A 20,461-nucleotide genomic window follows, 5' to 3' on the forward strand; every position below is an offset into this window, starting at 1 on the left:
TGAATACGGTTTAAATGATATCAGGTATTTGCGATTCCCTTAAAGCGAAAGCATACCAATATTTTCTTTCATACAAACGTTTTAAAATTATTTCTTTAAAAGAAACTGTAATCTGCAGGGAACAGAGATATAGCTTTATTCAATTTATAATTTTTTAAGAGTATATGCTGGACATTCAAAACTACATACCTGAATCACAATAGATGTACGAAATTACTGTACCCCGTCTTGAAAACCTTTTCAATTAGTAAAGCTACAGTCTCACTTACATCCCGGCAGAGCCCCGGTAGACGTCCGGGATGATCTGGGAACGACCGGGGTACGACCGGGAACAACCGGAGTACATCCGTAACTCTGCCGGCAGCGTCCGGGATGATCCGGGATGATCCGGGAACATCCGGCATTCGTCCCCGGATGGAATAAAACATTTAATATCACCGGGGTGGTCCGGGGTGATCCGGGAAGGTATAGCTTTGCCGGCTTCATCCTTAGCTCTGCCGGGAATGACCGGGGAAGCACCGTAGCTCTGCCGGCACAAACCGTGGATGATCCGGGGTATGATATAGCCGGTAGAGCTACGGTATGGCTACGGTAGAGCCCTGGTAGATGCCGACAGAGCCGAGCCCCGGTAACTACAGGCAGAGCCCCGATGATTAAGGTAGAGTTACGGTTGATCCCGGTTGAGCCCCGGCAAAGCCCGGTTCATTTCAAAAGAATAAAGACAATTTGCGATGATTGCACTTGTTTGTATTAAAACCCTTTCCATTTCCCTTCTATCCAGTCTGGCATAAGGATTTTTCAGAAAATCATCATGAATTACTATTCCGGAACAATAGATATTATATTAAATAAAAATTATGTATTAATGTTATCATTTTCGGGCGTTTTTAATCCACCGGGGTTCTACCGGGGCTCTGCCTGGATCGTCCTGGGCTCTGCCTGGATCGACCGGGGCTTTGCCTTGGTCAACCGGGGCTCTTCCGGCGTCATCCGGGAACGACCGGGGAATCACTGGCATGAACCGTAGCTTCACCTGGGCTCTGCCTGGATGATCCGGAGCGCATCCTGGGTGGTTAGTTGGGAAATACCGTAGTGCTGCCGGGGTAAGTGTGACTGCAACAATAATTTCACCCCGGATCGTCCCGGATCATCCCGGTAACTTACCGGGATGGTCCTGGGCTCTGCCGGGAGTAAGTGAGACCGCAGCTTAATGTACTCTGTCTCGCAAATCATTTCAATTAGTCTTGTTCCCTGTCTTACGATTACAAGCACATGCTACTTCCATTCGTCATACCTTTCTCGGGAGGCATATATATATTTAAACCTGATAACAGGAAGTAGAATTGTTACACACTGTGCGAATTAAATAGTTTCGTAGGAATGATCATTGTTTATTTAATCAAAATAGAGATATGAGTAAGTTGTATGAACAGACGGTGCAATATCATGTTGGATCATTTTTGGTTATTTTGATGACAGTGCAAGTAATTTTGCAAAAAAACCTATTTTGATTCACGAAATAAAAAAGTAATTGTAATCTATCATTTAAAAATTTATTTCAACTTAATAAAGTGATATCTTACTGTACATTTTTATTTTGACTGGAATTGACGGGAATTTTGTGTGTCATATTTATGTTTTCGCATGTGAATTAGAAAAAAGCAACATATTTTAAAATTCGGGAAACTTGTTGGGTAAATTACAAATGAACACTTGAAAGAATTTCAAATTAAAATGTAACAATACAATGTGAAGGTTGTGTAAAACTGCTTGGGTAGACTTAAACTTTTTACTTAACTTTGGTATACAGGTCACCAGAATGTGTAAAAAGCTGCCAATCAATTAAATGTGCTTTAAAGAGTTATGAAATTTTTAAATTCAGAATGTCTTCTTCTTATTTACAAATCTTTTATCAGGTCAAATTTATACTACTGTCCCATAGTTTAGCATTTTGCTCTAAAACAGACACAGACAAGCTTGAAAAACTTCAGCATATTGTGCTAAGAATAGTATTAAATGGTTTTATTTCTACATATGACACAAGAATTAAAACTATAGCTAAAGAAGTGTTTAAATGCCTGTATGAAAAGTCACCACCGTATATAAATGATTTATTTAAATTTAAAAATTCCAATCATTCTTTTAGGTATCAAAAATGTGTTAATATTCCAAGGGTAAAAACAGTAACATACGTTAAGAATTCTTTTAGGTTTGAAGGCGTTCAGATATGGAATAGTCTCCCTCATAACATCCACAAGGTTGAATATTACGAAAAGTTTGGAAGACTGAGCTAGGTCTGGAGTGACCCTAGTTGTAAATGTGCTTTGTGTTTGTAGATTTGCTACGTGTTTGTTAATTTGCTTAGTTTTATGTAAAATGCTTAGACTGCTTGTTTGCTTTTGTTTTTTTTGTGCATCCCTTTTTAGTTTGCTTTGATTATATGCTGTATGTTATTTTTCCTTTAAACTATTACTTTTTAAAATACCTTTAAAATACTATTTAGTATTAAACTAAACCGACTTAAAGTAATGTTTCTTGTATCTTGTATTGACAATGTGTCCTGAGATTTTTTTTTATTTTAGATTATCTGATTTATGTTATTGTTTTCAATAAAAAGCCAAAGGGATTAACATATTTGATGAAATTTGCATTTCATTTGCAACGGAACAATTATTTTTTACAACTTGAGGACTTACGACTAAAATTATCATCTAAAATTGAGTTTTCTGGAACTTCTCAAAAGATGTTTTAACTTGATTATGCCTAATCCTTAAAGAGTTTGTTTTACACATTTTCACAACAACGCAGTGTTTCACAAAAACTCAGTATATTTCTTTACGGTTGCTTTTGCTATTTTTTGTAAAGGTTATGGTTATAATATTCCTTAGTAAACAGTTTCAACATAATGATAACTTGAACAACGTTTGATTGCGAAGCGTTTTATAGCCGTTGATTGTCTAAACGTTTGTCTTTTTTCCGCGTCGCGTAATCATCGCACGTATGGTAATATAAAGTACTTCGATGAATAGTGTCTTAAGTTGGTGTTGTTTTTTCTATGAAATTGTCGTCCATTACAATATGCATACTTAAACATTCGCTATGCAATTTGCTGACAGGATATACTGGAAGATTTAGCCTTGCTGACATGAATTTAAACCTTGGCTAGTGCCTAAAGCATATATTTCATTTTCTCGCATATCTCGTGAGCAATTTGTATGTTTTCTGAAGTAATTTGTATTATTTACTCAGCGATACATGTATTACAAATCCAATGGTGTTCGTACTAATTTAGGTACACGGGTAGTCATAAACTTCATTTTATGCTAAGATAGACCTAACATTATGCAATCAATGTAATTATACAGATCCGTTTACAGATTTCATATGGCTTATGTTAAGAGCGATCGTATGAATACACATTGATTAAATATTTATAAATAGACAGACGTGTAGGTTGCATGGCTTTCAGAAAATCTAGATAAAATATACCTTTAGATATTATGCGAGAGCAAAATGACAATTTTCAGATAGATATTCCTTGGAAGGTACTGTGTAAGTAAGACATTACTTTTTAAATATTCATGCCATGTTTATTTTATATCAAAATAAACAATTAACATTCGTACGATATTGTTAACAAATTGTAATATACATTCTTTTTTTTATTTCAATAATCATGCAAATTGTTTTGATTTGTTTTGAACAATTGTGAGCTGGTATTGTTTGATTCGGTCATGTATATTATCATTATCACATACCCTTGCCGATTTTGCGACTATTGCACGACCGTGCTAATAATTTGACCTGACGTCATTTGCATAATACAAACTTAGTGTAAAGACGCGCCAAATGTTAACGTGACAATATAGGCGCGTCAATGAAAAATGATTTTTTAGCACACTAAACAGTCTTTTTTTTGGGTATGTGATAAATACAATATTTATATATTCTATTTCGGAATTTATTAAAGTTCAGTTGAATAAAATATCTGTACATACTTTGTATATTATTACGTTATTGGCTTTCTATGTTCCCTTTTATTCAATACATGTTGATACAATGTGATTAAAATCTTGCCATGTAAATATATAGACTGATAACAAATATTTGTAAAGTAAATTTTAAGTGTTAAGATATTTATAAAATACCTGTAAATGCATTATCGTACTTACCTGTAACTTGATACCACAGTGGATTAATAAAATTTCTTTACCGTGTCTTACGAGGCGTCTACAATTAAATGGATATTGCATGTGTCTGCTACTACCGATCACTGTGCATGTACCTTTCATGGGAGCTTATATATTTTAACTTGAACCTTGAAAGTTGACACGTATAATTATACTTGTATAATATTGATTAAATTCGGTCGTTTGATTGTTTTTCGAAAACAGAAATGATATACATTCAGAAATCAATCAAACTATGAGTGTAGTTGAAAGAAAGGCTTGTAAACACTCAAGTCTATTGGAATGTTATAGGGAATGTTAATCTGATTATTATATAACAAATAAAATCATATGTTAATTTGAATATTGATGTTTAACACAGTACTTTACTTAAAAGAATCGGCAAATGTTACCTTTTCTAAAGGCGCATTAGTATACTGCTTGATTTAATAAATGTCTTTTATGAATTATTGATTAAAACATGTTACCTGATTTATGAAGGGAATTCTAGCCGAATGATAAGAATATACTTTTAAATGCGATCAGGAGGCAAGATAAAGAAGAACAACAGATGAAATGGAAGTTAAGGAACGATTGTTGTTCTACAGTCAGGAGATAATAAGATGCATCAAAGAACCATCCGTCATTTCTCATCTTGAGGCAGATTCAATTATACCTTCTGGTAAATATACAAGAATTGGATTTAAATTATATATCTACAACTTGCACGAAAATAAATTTCAACTTGTTTGTTGGTCTGGGTGACTATGTTCCACATTTTGTGTACTGATGGATGAGTAAACACACTTGAAATAACAATAAGAAAATGTATACGAAAAGGAACCGTCGCCATTTTTCTCTGTTTACAATTAGCTTCCAAACATAAGTGCTATATTGTGTTAATTATGTTTAATTTACAATGTTAGAATATCAAAGTAAAAGCCACGTAATATTGTACTTTATATGATAATTTCATTTCGGATCCTTTTTTATTCGCACTTTATCATTTCTTACCACAATAAACTCTAAAGACACCGTGAAAACCGAATACAATATTTTCACGTAAAAATGTCACATTAAATTCTGTGAGATGATCCTGATGATTTACTTTTATCGGTCATTTCATCTTAAAAATATTTGCATATTTGTGTAATTATTATGCTTTTAAATTAAAGACGACTGTTCAAAGATGAAGAAGATATTTATAGATGCCGATCCTTTTAAAGCTAATGAAATGATGATCGACTGTCTTCTGAAATCATCTGCAATGGGAAAATGGAAATCATTACTGACCGCTTTGGAAAATGCAGGTAAATCTTAAGATATTAACATACTACAATACCCAACCCTTGGCGTTTTGACATTCTTGTATCAACAACTATATCTTAAAGTCTCAACTGCACGCCCTTGCACATTTTTACAACATTTTTTACAACTAATCCAAATAACCAAAAGTAAAATTTGTCAACTTTTTTCATATTTAAAAATTACATAACTGACAAAAATGGTATTTAAATTGATCTACAGAATATCTCTACATCAAGTCCTTACTGGAAACGGACGGCAAACCAAGTGTGAAAGATGAACGCGAAAGGGCAATTATCCGAGTATTCATATCCTACCTAGAGAAGACTATTGATGCAATGGATATCGTTGCTGAGCTTTTTTCAAGAAAAGTTATAAACGACACGGATGTCGACTTTATTCGTGCTCAGTATCAGAATAAAGGGAACACGTATGCAACAATCGTGCTTTTAGACAGAATGCAATGCAGACTGGCTCCAGACGAATGGTATTATCAATTTCTCGATGTATTGGTTCAAAAGAACCTCAAACACATTGTCAAAGAAATCGAGCCAGATTTTTTGCAAAACCCCAAGCAATTCCGATCTTGTCATGGTGAGATGATTTTTTCAATATATTAATAAATTAAATCATCTCATATACTTGTAACAGTTAAATTTCTTCATGTATTTTTGTTGATAACTAAAAGCAATTTTTAATTATTTTGAAACTGAATATATTTCGATATTTCTGACATATACACGTTTTCTTTCTTCTCGTGATTATAGAATCAGTAGAGAAATATGTTGACTGTGATAAAAAAGACATGACTGTTGAGGCATCTGAAACGAAAGTACCTGTATCCATAAAGTCCGATGACATTCAAGAACACGTTCTTACGGGTATGATGACTCACGTCTTTGATTATTTGTACCAATTCATCCCTGACCGAAATAAACTAGGCAACCATAAGTAGTCTGATCGTAGCATATAAAAATCATAAATTTGAAAATGTAGTTTCATGTTAGAATGGCTTTCATTTTTGCTTGCAGTCGGAAGTGTCGTGTAGTAGAATGAATTGAATAAATAAAAAACAACTATCTAACTTAGTGTTGTTGAGATTCTTTTACGGTTTATAATACCAACAATTATTAACTATCTGTAACAAAATTGCAACATTTCTTATTTGGTAGAGTATTCTAGCGTAGCTACTGACATGGCCAGCCATTGCATGGTTTCAGAAATAGACATGAATGACTGTAAATCTTCTTCAAGTTCTTCTGGTAAGTATTAGTTTCTGCAATTTTCATTTTATGTGCGTTACGTTCAGTTGAAGGTCGGGAGGTGAAATTTGTTTTTTAAATTTCAACTTCTGTAAAACGTATTTTTTCTTTGTTTCTTTAGTTATATATGTAAACTTTAACTCATAGGACCCATGTTAGAGTTGCTTTTGTAAGTTATAGTAATTTAAGTTGTTCATGCATGATAGAAAACACACAAACCAGCTGCGATAATAGCACGCTACATCAACAAGCGTTTTTACAAATCATTTCAAAAGATATTTGTAGCGTTTGCTTTTTAGAAAAACAATATCATTGTACCAACTTGCATCTCGAATGCTTTAATAATTGTATAAGCACATACATTTTCTACGCAATACCCGCACGAAGTATAAATTTTTATACTTAAATATGTTGATAGCTTGCAAGTAAAAAAAAAACAAGTAACAATTTACCATTGTATTGGAATTGATATGTACACGACTATATAGTTATTTTATATTAATTTTGCTTAATCATGCAGACTTTGAAGATGCTCTAGAAGAAATTGACGAACACGTTTATACACCTCATGCTCTTGAAGGAGATGATATTGAGTCACATACGAATGAAGCAAAAGACACATGCATATCTCTGGACAGATTTGCCTTGAACTCTTGCGTTGAAAATACAGATAGAATCGAAACCTCTCAAGATGATATAACAGAGCTGAATGCGACTATACAACTTGGAGAAAGAGCACCCCCAGAGGGACGGAACTTTGAGCCTGATGTAACAGCTGAGATTACAACACAGAACGGTAAGTTTGTAAACGAGAATAGAACAGAAATTTAAAAGGTACATGTTGTTTGTCAGTATAGAATCAATAAAATAGATCTTCACTAACAAGTAAACCTTCAACTTGAAAATAGTCAATAAGCAACAAAAGAAAAATCTTAAAAAATCAGACATTATGACCTATGTGTTCATTTTGTTAAGAATATAAGGTTTTATTAATATCAAAATATTCTTAACCGAAAACGCGTCAGACTTGTAATCTAAGGCCTGTTCATGTTGTTTGTAGCGATGGTTCAAACAACGTCCTGAGCAAGCCATTGTCACCTTGAGCATGAAACTTTCTACACTATTTGCTATGTACTGGTTAGTTACAGGATGTGATTCGAGAGTGCTGCCAACACAAACAAACTAAAAAAAAAACGATTTATACACAAAAATTAAAAATTAACAATTCTAATGTTAACAGTCTCGAATCTATTACTATATTAAAGACATTGCAGACATTATAAAGACGATAGCAAATTACGATATAAGATACATTGAATTTATACATACAAGGTTAATAGGTTTGTAGAAAGTCATTTTTACGGAATAGGATTTCGCTAATCATAAAAAAGTGAAACATATTTTGTAATAATATTATTTTAAACAGATACAGATGTTCAAAACGATGAAATTCCTTTAACAGAAGAACTGACAAGCGAGGCAGAAGAATCTGACGATTTCAGTGACGGTATGTAGTGCCAAATATTCAAGTATTTTAGTATGATAAAGCTTTGTTTTCATATAACCCTGCTAGCGTTGAAAATGATCGTCTTCTGGTATTTCCTAATCACGATTTTCGTTTTTCAATATGTTTATCTCACAACATGACATCGAAAATGCCGATACACTATTTTTTTAAGTGAAACCTAGGTTTTATCAACATTTGTGGACCCGTCCAGTTAGCTCTATAGATAGAGCGTTGGATTGTAAATCGCGCGGCCCGGGTTTGATTCCAGGACGGTGAATGTCACTTTCGTTGTGATCGGTCCAGAAAACCCTTCCTACGGTGATTCGCACTGTACCTCTGCTCTGGCATGTACAGAAGTTAAAGTTCCTTGCAAAAGTGCAGGCAACTTATACTGGTAGACTGCTTGACAAGTCGTCTCAGGTACGATGCGGTGGCAGAACTGTGCTCTGGTAATTTAATATGGCTTACTGCCGTGATCCAGAGTAAAAATTACCAACACCACCACCATCAAAATTCGTGGCCACTCGTTTCACTCTTTCACTATTCCTATTTGGTACAAATATTTTAAAAAATAATCTTACTATAGAAAACATATATTTATCACCAATTAAACTAATTTGACGCTAAAAGATATTTCAAAGTGTCTATAATCCCTGAACATACTTTCTGGTGATAATCTCTTGATATTGTGATTCATAGCAGATGAAACAACGGAGTCAAAATCTCTTGAAGAGACATTGTATCCTTTCCAACACGAACTTGCAGAGAAGGCATTAGCGGGCGAAAATACTATCATAGTTGCTCCGACTGGAAGTGGAAAAACATGGGTGGCAACACACATTATTGATAGACATTTAAATATGCCAACAGAAGGTGTATTATCGTTTTACTTGAATTAGTTTTTAAAGTTTAGAAATAAATTGTTATGAACGCTAGAATAAAACTAAGTATATTTTGTTCTTAAATAAGAACATTACAAAGGCATGGACTTTTGAGCTTAAATTTCTTAAAAGTAAGAATTTTTATATTTATACAGTAGTGATTTTATTTCAAATTAAATGATTTTGGAAATTTAAGGTAAAATAGAGAATTTGATAAAGTATCACACACTTTTCATTAAAGAATACTTATTATTGTTTATCAGTACTGTAGTATTTTTTATTTTTCTGTTCATTGATCAGGGGGAAAGAAAAGAAGAGTTGTCTTCATGGCTCGCAATGGAATACTTGTAGAGCAGCAAAAGAACTTCATCTCCACGCGATTGCCTTATGCGAATGTATATATTTTAAATTTGTCATGAAAATATTTTATGATTATGTTGTAACATTTTGTTAATGGCAGCGTTAATAATTAAAGTGACACAATCCATCAGCAATTATGACAATTTTATTCTTTTGTTCCAAAAATGCAAGCATGTGTTTTTATATTATTTTGATAATGGATTTACAGCATGTTTGACGACGACATATTTCAATTGAAGGTCAAACACCTAAAAGGAGACACAGATGAGGCAATGATGTTGAAGGCATTTCTTGAAGATTATGACATATTCCTATTCACACCACAAATTCTTGTCAACAATCTAGACACAGATGTTAAAAGTTTGTCGGCATTTTCATTAATGGTTTTCGACGAATGCCACCATACTATCGGCGGTCAACCTTACAACATGCTTATGAAAAAGTATCTTCTTGAAAAATCGAATGGAAATAAAAATTTACCACAGGTGAACTGAGACCTAAACATCTTAATGGCATGTTTTTATAGTGCTCCTTTATAACTGGAAAAAGTTTGTGACACCAAATGATTATTTGCACTTTTGATTTGATTCACATTTTGTTTTTTTAAAATGATAAAAGATGAAAAGATAGAAAGTCCTTTATGAGTTGTATTTGTAGACAGTAATATGGATAAGAAAATGTAACATACATTAAACAAATATATTTTTTAAATGTAGTCAATTTTTGTTCCAGCCTTTTAATATATTTCAATAATGAACTTGACTCCCATTGTAATTACTAGATCATTGGTCTGACAGCATCTATTGGTACAGGAAGAGCAAAAACAGAGAAAGATGCACTTGAACACATATTTAATGTGTGTGCAAGTTTAGATGTTAGATGTTTGTCTACAGTAGAAGAACACACAGAAGATCTATCAAAACATGTCAGCGTTCCTAAAGAAGGTTTGGCTAACATAACTATCAATATTTTACCTACAATTATTGCTTAATTTACTTATTTGGTGCCATTCATATGTTCTTTTCGCAATGCAATGTATGTCTTATTCAGTGGAAGGCGTGTAGTATTTATGCATCCATATTTTGGCTTAGGGTTTGCCTTAAACGATTGGGGTATAATAATTGCAGCCACCGTTTGTCCCTGAGTGGTGCAATAACTCGAGTCTATGTTTGTCTAAGCTCCAGCAGATGAGGTTGTTTTCACACTGATGTTACTTTGAAGTGTCTAACACCCGAGGTTAGTCAAATTCATTTTTTTATGTTCGGCGCCATATGACATATATGTTTACTGTTATGGTAAAACCAAACAAACAACCATCCAATCAAACAAAGTTATTAAATATTGAAACTAATAACCTATGATGCATTTATGTAAAATTATAGGTTTAATCTAATCTGTATCTCCGGAAATATATCATCGTATTCATGCATTAATTCAAATCTTCCAAACTGATAAAATGAGTTTGCCATTGTTCCATGCCTAACTTGTAATTAACTTAATATCATTCTTTTAAAAGACAAATAAATAGTTAACACAACCGTGAAATTTTATTTTTCTTTAAAATTAAGATACTTATTTTTAAGTTGAGGAAAACATTGAAAATAAATAACATTCCTCACGGCTGTAAAATAAATTGATATTTATCCAAATATAGAAACATAAGTAATAAATTTAATACCTGATAAAAACTCTCATTTATGAAGGTCTAAGACAAGTTTTATTATTGTCACTGTGACTGAGAGACAAATATATTTAACATTTAAAATCTTAAGAAAATTGAAATGTTTAGAGAAAAAAGGATGTTATAGATAATGCACATACAAAGATATATTTAAGTTTTACGTTGCATCAAAATTTAAGTGTATACGATGGGAATAAAAATATTATGTAAACGTTATATTTGTAGAAAAAATATCTATGCAAATGCGACCAACAGATCAATGTAAAAGCATACTTTTAATGGCAATGAAGAAAACGCATGATCTTTTTGAAGGTAAAATTATTAAAGTTTTATTAATAAATTTAAAGTGACATGCTCATTTTTACTCGTCTGCTTAAAAAAAAGAGTCGATTTGAGCTGAGTTGTCGTTGTTGGTGTTCAAAAACTTCAATGTTGCCCGTTAAAAGTATTAACACGGAACTAAGAATACTTGTTGACCAGAGGCAGTTGTAAAATAAGGATGACAATTTTGAAAGCTATACTTTAGGAGGTATGCCTCTTTTTTAACTAAGAATTTGGTCAAAATTGCCTATTAGTAGAATACCTTTAAAACTATGACAGGTATCAAGCACACATTTAGGGCAAGAAAATGGTATTATTCTGAAAGCAAAAGATTCAGTATTTGTGTATCTTGTAAACATTATATTTATGAAAATAGGCTATTGGTTGTTGTTGCCCTTAACAGAAGAGCGTTAATACCGCATGACAATGCTCTTGGTTTGCTGTCAAGGTGGTAACAGCTAGCTATATATTTCATAAGACTGGCTATTTTGATGAAATCTGACCTGATAATAAAAAATACATATTTAATAAAGTACGTGTATTTCCATCTTGAAGATTTAGCTGTGACGGAACCTAAATTGATACAATTAATACACAAATGTCCAAAGAATGTTGAAGACAAGGAATTTGGAAAGTGGATAGCAGAGATAACTAAGGCAGCTGAATCACTCACAAGAGGTCGGGGAAGAAATATAATTTCCTGTGGAAAATATCTTCAAGTATGATACAAGGTTTTAGATATTCCGCACAAAGTATGAAATTCAACTTGATCTCAATCAAGTTCTTTTAAAGCTCATCGGGACATTGAAAAGAAATACATTTGTCTAAGATTGTCGCATGTCATACGAGAAGCTTATTGACGTTAACTTACTGAAAGTTGATTAGTTGCCATATCAAACAAAATTTTAAACTGCATAAACTCAACAGAACAAAACTTTGAAAAGGGAATGTTTCTTTTAATATTTTAGATTTACAACAATGCTTTAGAGATAAACAGGCTACTGAGAACTACTGATGTTGCTCTCTACCTTGCAAATCAACTCGCGGAAGAAGCTGAACACCCAGAAACCTTTACAAGAGAAGAACAACGTCTGTTTGATGCACTGAAAGGTTACATTTGACATAAAATTACGTCATAGATTAAGAAGATTCTAAATTAAAAAATAAAGGCATTGTATATGTCACAATATTATTTTATTTAATTCAAAGCTTCAGCTGTTTTGTGGTTTCAATTCAAAATTCTGGTGTTTGATCTTATTCCTGTATCTTCAGAAATACAAAAAGACTTGAGAAGAGTGGAATCTGACAATCCAAACGTACATGTCTTAAGCAACATTTTATCAAATCTCTTTGCTGGAAAGGAAGCTGATGCTAACTCAAGAGCCATGGTTTTCGTTCACGCACGGGCAACATGCAGAGCTTTAGCAGATTTTCTCAACGAAGAGTTAGAGTCTATTTATGTAAAAGCCAGTCCTCTTACAGGAAAAGAAACCAGAGGAATCGATAAAGGTAAGTGTTCAGCGAGCAAGTGACTTTCCTGAAACGTATTTAAATAATTGTTAAAAATAAAGAAGTCTTTACATTATACTTAAATATCCGGACCATTACGTGCAATAGTATTTTTTTAGATCAATTTATCGTTTTGTTTTTTCTTTTGTATTATAAGAAGCCTCTATTACAGAGATTGAAACATATATCGATAAACATTTAATAATTTATCTGTATTAAGACATTGTTTTTAGAAATACTGAAAGAAAAAGAAGAAACAAAACCCCCAAAACAAGCAAAAAACAATCTTATTTTTGCGGTCAATCAATTTTAATATTGTGTTTTAAACTGTATTTCAAACCATACAAAAAATTGGATTATGTTGATCGTTAACAATGAAAATGAATACTGCTAAAGGTATAAAGTTAATGTTGTTAACTCGATAACAGGTATGACTGAGGAAGACCAAATTCAACTATTGGAGGAATTTAGGGAAGGTGTTTTCAAAGTGCTAGTTGCGACATCAGTCGGAATGGAGGGACTAGATGTACCAGACTGTAATATGACGCTAAATTACAACTTCAACGCTGACGAAATAACTAAGATTCAAATGTCAGGTAAGGATATGTTTTTGAAAGTATATACTTTAGATATATATACGTCTAATAGAATATGAAGATTTACTTACATACAAACTTAATAAAGTACTTTTATTTATAAATTCGTTTTGACTGGTTTTCAGATGTAATGTTATTTAAACACTATTTATAATCATTTGTAATAGAAACATGTGCTGTCAAATTTCATTTCAATCTTGAATAATTTCATAATAAAATTAAAGCGATGTGATTCTGCATGCACTTAAGTTTGTTTTCACTTCACATGATTTTTTTACGAACTATGTATTCTAGTTATATTTTGTAAAACATCTTTTATGTATTTTTTTTCAAAGGGCGCAGCAGGAAAGCGGACGGCAAAGCAGTTATGATCGCTACTAACACCCAGTTTGATAAAGACAGAGTAGTTATGTACAGATTGAAATTGATGACATGGGCAGTTGCAACTTTCAAGGGTTTGGATGCTAAGTCTATCGATAGACAAGTAATTTCTTTGCAGAAGAAAATGATGGAGGAGTACAAATGGCATCTACAAACTATGGAGCTGTCAAAAAACAGAAAGTCTGATGCATTTGATTATGAAATTCACTGCAAGAAATGTGGCACATATATTTGTAATACTTCTAATCTCCGGAAGTTTGATACATCCTATATTGTTGCTTTGCAAGGCTTTGAAGAAAAAATAAAAAGAGAAGAACATGCCACAAGGGCTAATATGGGTGTATTGAAGAAAAAATTTAAGATGTTCTGTATGCATTGTTCAAAAGCCTGGGGAGTGATTGGAGTTAAAGGTGATCTTGAATTCTATATTCTAAAATTAGAAAACTTGAAATTTATCTGTCAAAACACGGAAAACGATGATGCATACGAAACATACAAAAAATGGTCAAGCATGCCGTACAAGGTGAAGGAAATAAGTAATTGTGATCTTGACCGTTTGTACCGGCAAACTGAATAAAGACATACAATACAATCTTTGTACGAATTGATAATGGTATTTTGTCATTTCTCTATAAAGCCACACATTTCTTGAAATCATAACAATACCATCACGATGAACTTATTTATTTATTGGATTAAACTTAGACATTTAAGTATTTTAAGTATCAGGATAATGGCATACCTTTTTAAAATAAAAAACCGTCTGAAAACATCATTTCGTTTTTAATTAGCAGGTGTTATCTCATATCTATTGAACAAAGTGTTTTTAAAGCTTATCCTCTTACAGCAATCGTGTTTGGTCAATGTACACACAATACCACTGTATATACAAAATTGTGTTTTATCTGAGCTTTACAATTGATGTATATGGTTGTTTTCACCTTTTGTATATTTTGGTAAATAAAATTTGATTTGTTGATTGAATAATTGTCTTTGTATTTTATAATACTGCTACCTTGTAAAGTCGAATTTCTTTGTCAAACGTGACATGTATATAATCTATATATACGGTCTCTGCAAATTAATGGATACATTTCGGAAGGAATCGAGCCGTATTATGTATTCGTTATAATTTGGTTTAACCTTTTATACTGGGACATATCACCTGTTAAAAGCTTGTGTTAAAAGCCTTTATAACTATCGTCCTCATCAAAACGTATGCTTACCTGACTATAAAAGTTTTTATAATATGCCAAATATCGTTAGAATAAAGAAAAAAGGAATTCCTTTAGAACGCCCAAAACGACAAATTTGAAAATGTTGCAGGCTCGGTTCGATTTGAGCCTGATCATGGACGGTACTGGAAAGTGCCAGTTACCGTCCAAACCTACTAGCACCAGCTTAAGCAGACTTTTATAATAATTAAACACAAAAATGACGAAATCAAGAATAATTAAATCGAAACATCCTCAGATGACTTCATACACAGGTAATCATGGAACCTTCAATGTGACACTTCGTGCCATTCCATAAGCAGCCGCGTACGGTTCCCAAGTAAAAGAAATGTATGGTACTATATAGTTACCATAAAAAACCTTCTCTTACTTCAAGAAAACTTACAGTTGAAAATATTAATTTCATGCTTCAGAAATCAGTTATCTTCAGATGTTGTTGATGATTTCCCTAGAGAAACTTCGAATCAAGCAAAACAATATTCCATTTTCTCTGCACTTATGATTATGTATTTTAACGATTTTTGATTTTGATAAGCCTTGTAGAATTAGCTATATGATTTTGATAAAACAATAACCGAATAACGAATGACCTGGACTTATAATTCTGTAATTTCAATCGTTAAAATCTGGTTTCTCATGAAATCATTTTTAACATTTCTATATCAAAAGTAAAAAAAAAAAAAAACAAAAAAAAAAAACCAAAAAAAAAAACCAACAACAAACTATCGACCATGATAAATCATATTGTGGTACGCGCTATAATACATTGAAATGTTAACTTGCATTTTTGTTAAATTTTCTAAACGCTCTCTTTGAATGAATTAGATGCAAAGTTTTTGAACCATCGATTCTCTACCAAACAGAAGATGATTATAAACTAGATAGTTCTACTTTACTATATGAACATTTTGCCAAACTATTATAAATTAAAGTTATATGTATATACGAGTATTTACCAGCATGCTCTGCGAAACAACAGTCAACTCCTTAAACGGATATAAATAAACAGTTTATTGGTAAGAGTTCGACCCGTACACCCAATAAAAGAAGTTATATTTTGATTCTTGTAGGAAGAGCGTTCGTTACGACATTACCGTTGTGGTACATTTGGCTTGTGTTCTAATCGGCGTTCCAATACCGTCCGCTTAATAAATAGAGAAAACTTGGTCAAAGACAGTAATAGCCGTGTTGCATTTTATACCAAATATCATGAGGCTGTGATGCTTTGACAATTTCTTACCATTAACCATTGCTAAGAAAATTGTTACGAAAATGTCCTAACATTTACCATGTTGAAAATTTCACTAAGTTGATAAACAGGAAGTGGATGGGGGACAGATCTTAAATTGAATCCCACGTTATGGGACTACATGTGAATGTTGTAAACCAAATATTAAGAGGCTGTGATTTGTAGTTGCTGAGTAAACTGTTACGAAAATTCCCTACAATTCACAATTAATGTTGAAAATTTAACTAAGACGGTTAACACGAAGTGGATGAGGGACAAACCTGAAATTAAGTACCACGGTATGGGATCATGTGTTAATGATGTATATCAAATATCAAGAGCCTGTGATAAGTAGTTGCTGAGAAAACCGCTACAAAATTTCCTACCATTTACCAATAATGTTGAAAATTTAACTAAGTCGGAAAACAAGAAGTGGATGACCGACAGACCTGAGTTTCCAGCCTTCTCTTAACTTATAGTGTATCTTTAAAGGGGGCCATAATTTACAATTTTAGTTTGTTTTACGAAAATTTCTTTCCATTCACCATTAATGTTGAAAATTTAACTAAGTCAGTAAACAGGAAATAGATTAGGGACAGACCTGAAATCAAATCCTACGGTATGTGAGCATGTGTTCATGATGTATACCAAATATCAACAGGCTGTCATAAGTAGTTGCTGAGAAAACTGTTACGAAAATTTCCTTCCATTCACAATAATTAGAATGTTGAAAATTCAACTAAGTCTGTAAACAGGAACTGGAGAAGTGAAATCGAATAAACCATGTATTAACGCTTTATAATTTATTCTTATAGTTATCACATTGTCTGTATTGCTTCTTATTTTGTCAGAATCAAATATATACATGTATCATTGTAAGGCTGATAGGAGGATGCTCCTCAACCCCTATCATGCCAATGACGGGGAAAATAAATGGGATTACCTCCTTAACTTGGCGCACCTGTGCAATCTGGTCTTATATCGTCTTATTGATTTATGATAGGATTGTGAAAAATTGACAAAAAAAAAAGAAAACTGAATAATAGGATAAAAGAATAAACAGACACGTTTCAGGTCACGCGATGATGACATAATGAATAATTTTTTTTCAGTATATTGAATATCAGAAGAGAGGAAACTCTTCCATTTTCTCACAGCAGAAAAGCAAGAGTTATAAGAAAAATTTCTGAATTAAGTGTGGTGAGTTAGTGATAACTGTACAATTCGTTTTAGCCAGAAGTTTTTTTTGAAAATATTATCTGTATTATGACCAGAAGTCTTTACTTTTCCTAACGCTTGTTGATCTCATAACGTTTTATAAATCACTTAAGTAGTTATCTTCATTCCCACACCCGGGTTTAAAAAGAAAATTATATTGTGAAAAAAAGGAACAAAAAATAGAACTTTGTAACGCTTTTCACTTATATGAGACTAAACCCCCCCCCCCCCCCCCCAAAAAAAAAAAAAATGAAAATCGATTTTCAATTAAATTCTGAGTAACTCTATTGATTTTTTTGTTATCCTAGATATATTTTTTTCTATTTAAAATACTTCATTTGACATTTTTAAATTTTATGTTTATGGGCATTTGGACCTCAGTGGAAGTCCTTAATAATTTGTTACAGAATTATAAAGACATTAAAACCATATTCGGCATATTCACTTCAGCTAGTCGATTTATTTTCTATTTCTTACTTAATATGTAATAATTATGCAAACCTATATTAACACTATGGGTTATTGTATTCATACAATGTGTACATATGCTATTTAGATCTACTGCCTTCTTTAATCTGTAATACGCGTTTCTGTGGTTCAAAATTTTTTTATCAATGGGTCATTAAAAAGCATTTATTCATTAAAATAACTATACACAATGGTAAATATCATTCGTCTTGATATATCTGTTAACAGGAAAAGAAACAAAGTTAATTAGAAGAACTGAAAAAGATTGGCCTATATATAGCACTTCAGCATTTCCGTTTCGTTCCGTGCGTACACAGGAAAATGGCCTACATATTAGTTTCTTTTAGTTCACTCATAAAAACACATGTGAACTTTTACAAACTTTCCTGTCACATAAACGTTCATCTCTTGTTTGTGTGTTTTGCTTGAAGTCTCAGAAAAATCTTGTAATGGACTTACTTTCTCCCTATTTAAACCTGTTAAAAATGTCCCGTGATTGCATTGAATAATGGGAGAAAACAAATACTAGTAATGAAGAAAAGTGACAAAATTTGCAAAAGTTACAGATAAAGATCAAATATAAATACTTCCTTATTATATAAATAAATTCAGAGATCACTACACGGGTTTTAATAGCAGAGTGGCCAACTGCTCATGCCCATTTGCTGCACTACATGTAAGAAATGAAATAAATAAATCTGAACTGACTGCCATATACTAGTAGTTATTTGTTTTATAAATATCAACTACAGCAAAGAATGACATCACGTAAAACTATATATAACATGATCACAACATAACAAAATCTTCAGCAGTTATCGACTTTCTTTGAAGAAGACAAATTCTAGTATAATTTATCGACAAGTATTCAGTTCCTGAATTAGGTTTTATATCAGTAGAGGCTAAACAATTGTGATATCAGAGGCCATTTAATCTTACCTAGCAATATCGGAGTCTACATTAATAAGCTGGCAAATTAAGAGTTCTCTTTATGAGGCAGCGCCTTCATATCACATTAACGAAATAGGCTACGACGTACGGTATCATATTCTCTTCTTATATTTTGGTACATTGTATTTGCATGTACAATTTGTCATTTTTATGTCTGTAAATGTCCAAATAATACGGGATCAAAAGTTCTTCGTCTCAATAGGCATAAAGGTCAAGAGTTTTACAATTCCTTATTGAACTTGAACTTTTGTCATTGTCAGTTTTAATTTCCAAATTGAAGATTAAAAGGCAAAGAATAAAAGCAAACATTGATAATTAATTTGAAACTGCATCTCTATATTTAAAGTGACATTATGCCCATCTAAAGGTATATTAAATGAGTGAACAGTTTAGAGTAAAAATAAATTTTCATTTTGTTATAATTCCTTTTAATTTAATAATTTAAGTCACATTAACAATAAATAACCCAGGATCCTTACGAAATTTCTGTAAATATTATTTAGAATTAATTTAATAATTTACGTCACATTAACAATAAATAACCAAGGATCCAAACGAAATTTCTGTAGATATTATTTAGAATTCACCTGTTACTTTCAGTTTATGAAAAGAGTGGGGGTAGTCTTTTTATATTTTAGGCAGATTTTAAATTTTATCCAAAACATTTTCCAATATTGCCTGTTGGTCAAACACCATTTAAACAGTCAATCTTTTGAAATATAAAGTCAATTCAGCTCAACTTCACTATGAAAATATAAGCAAAATGTCACTGTAACAGGTTAAGATGAAAAAAAACCCACACACAAAAAAAACCAGTCCCCGTCGCCTGCTTTTGTGAGTGTTAATGCTATTGAAAAGGGGAGCTCCAACAAATTTCTTACCTTACTTAAAAACACAGATACAACCACAATCGGAATCGAACCTTGACGAAATATTCAAAAGGAATATACAAATATCATGTTTGATTACATTGTATTTTCTTTGTGGTTGTTTAAATTAGAACAAAATTTCTTATAACATAAATTAATATATAATATGTTTATATCTTTGAACAGATAAATGTATATAAAGCGACCATTTAATTATGTCGTTACAAAATTTGAGCTTAATTTTATTTTCTTTCGCCAGACAGAATGCTCCTATAAATCATCTGATACGCATCAGAAAACTTATTGGACCCTAAATGAAAATACTGACCATTGTGATTTCGAGACAGGCAAACAATATCCACAAAAGAATACGTATACTGTTTAACGAATCTGGATCACGTGTCATTATTTCTCAATTTAGCTGTATACAATCAATCAGTTAGAGAAATGAACTGTTGACCTTTTCCTGTATAGTTATAGCGTTATTTATCTGAGTAATGGGGCGATACTTTGCAAGGAC

The 20,461-nt window shown here is 32.3% G+C and overlaps 1 protein-coding gene across 3 annotated transcripts; it reads left to right on the plus strand.

Annotated features, from left to right (window-relative positions):
- Positions 1 to 3,468: 3,468 nt before the first annotated feature.
- Positions 3,469 to 14,959, plus strand: LOC132740903 (antiviral innate immune response receptor RIG-I-like). 3 transcript variants are annotated; one of them, XM_060728958.1, is made up of 18 exons: positions 3,470 to 3,552; positions 4,716 to 4,851; positions 5,345 to 5,479; positions 5,697 to 6,068; positions 6,242 to 6,355; positions 6,647 to 6,736; positions 7,257 to 7,532; positions 8,163 to 8,243; positions 8,943 to 9,116; positions 9,425 to 9,519; positions 9,724 to 9,969; positions 10,266 to 10,428; positions 11,391 to 11,477; positions 12,042 to 12,205; positions 12,455 to 12,596; positions 12,759 to 12,995; positions 13,424 to 13,591; positions 13,927 to 14,959. In XM_060728958.1, the coding sequence occupies exons 2-18, from the start codon at positions 4,746 to 4,748 to the stop codon at positions 14,547 to 14,549; spliced, it is 3,273 nt and encodes a 1,090-aa protein (XP_060584941.1). In that variant the 5' UTR covers positions 3,470 to 3,552; positions 4,716 to 4,745; the 3' UTR covers positions 14,550 to 14,959. The 3 variants fall into 3 exon arrangements, with proteins under 3 accessions (XP_060584943.1, XP_060584941.1, XP_060584942.1); XM_060728959.1 differs by having other exon boundaries at positions 3,471 to 3,552; positions 8,946 to 9,116; XM_060728960.1 differs by lacking the exon at positions 11,391 to 11,477 and having other exon boundaries at positions 3,469 to 3,552.
- The last annotated feature ends 5,502 nt before the right edge of the window (positions 14,960 to 20,461 follow it).

This window comes from Ruditapes philippinarum, unplaced genomic scaffold (genome assembly GCF_026571515.1).
Source record: "Ruditapes philippinarum isolate M1 unplaced genomic scaffold, ASM2657151v2 ctg11076_1_1_1_1, whole genome shotgun sequence".
Taxonomy (NCBI): Eukaryota; Metazoa; Mollusca; class Bivalvia; order Venerida; family Veneridae; genus Ruditapes; species Ruditapes philippinarum.

What these genes read in the sequence shown, in the direction of transcription:
- LOC132740903 (XM_060728958.1), top strand. Translation starts at nt 4,746, where the DNA reads ATGGAAGTTAAGGAACGATTGTTGTTCTACAGTCAGGAGATAATAAGA. An exon ending in AGATTCAATTATACCTTCTG is followed by an intron (nt 4,852 to 5,344) that starts GTAAATATACAA and finishes TTTAAATTAAAG; the next exon opens with ACGACTGTTCAAAGATGAAG. An exon ending in ATCTTCTTCAAGTTCTTCTG is followed by an intron (nt 6,737 to 7,256) that starts GTAAGTATTAGT and finishes TTAATCATGCAG; the next exon opens with ACTTTGAAGATGCTCTAGAA.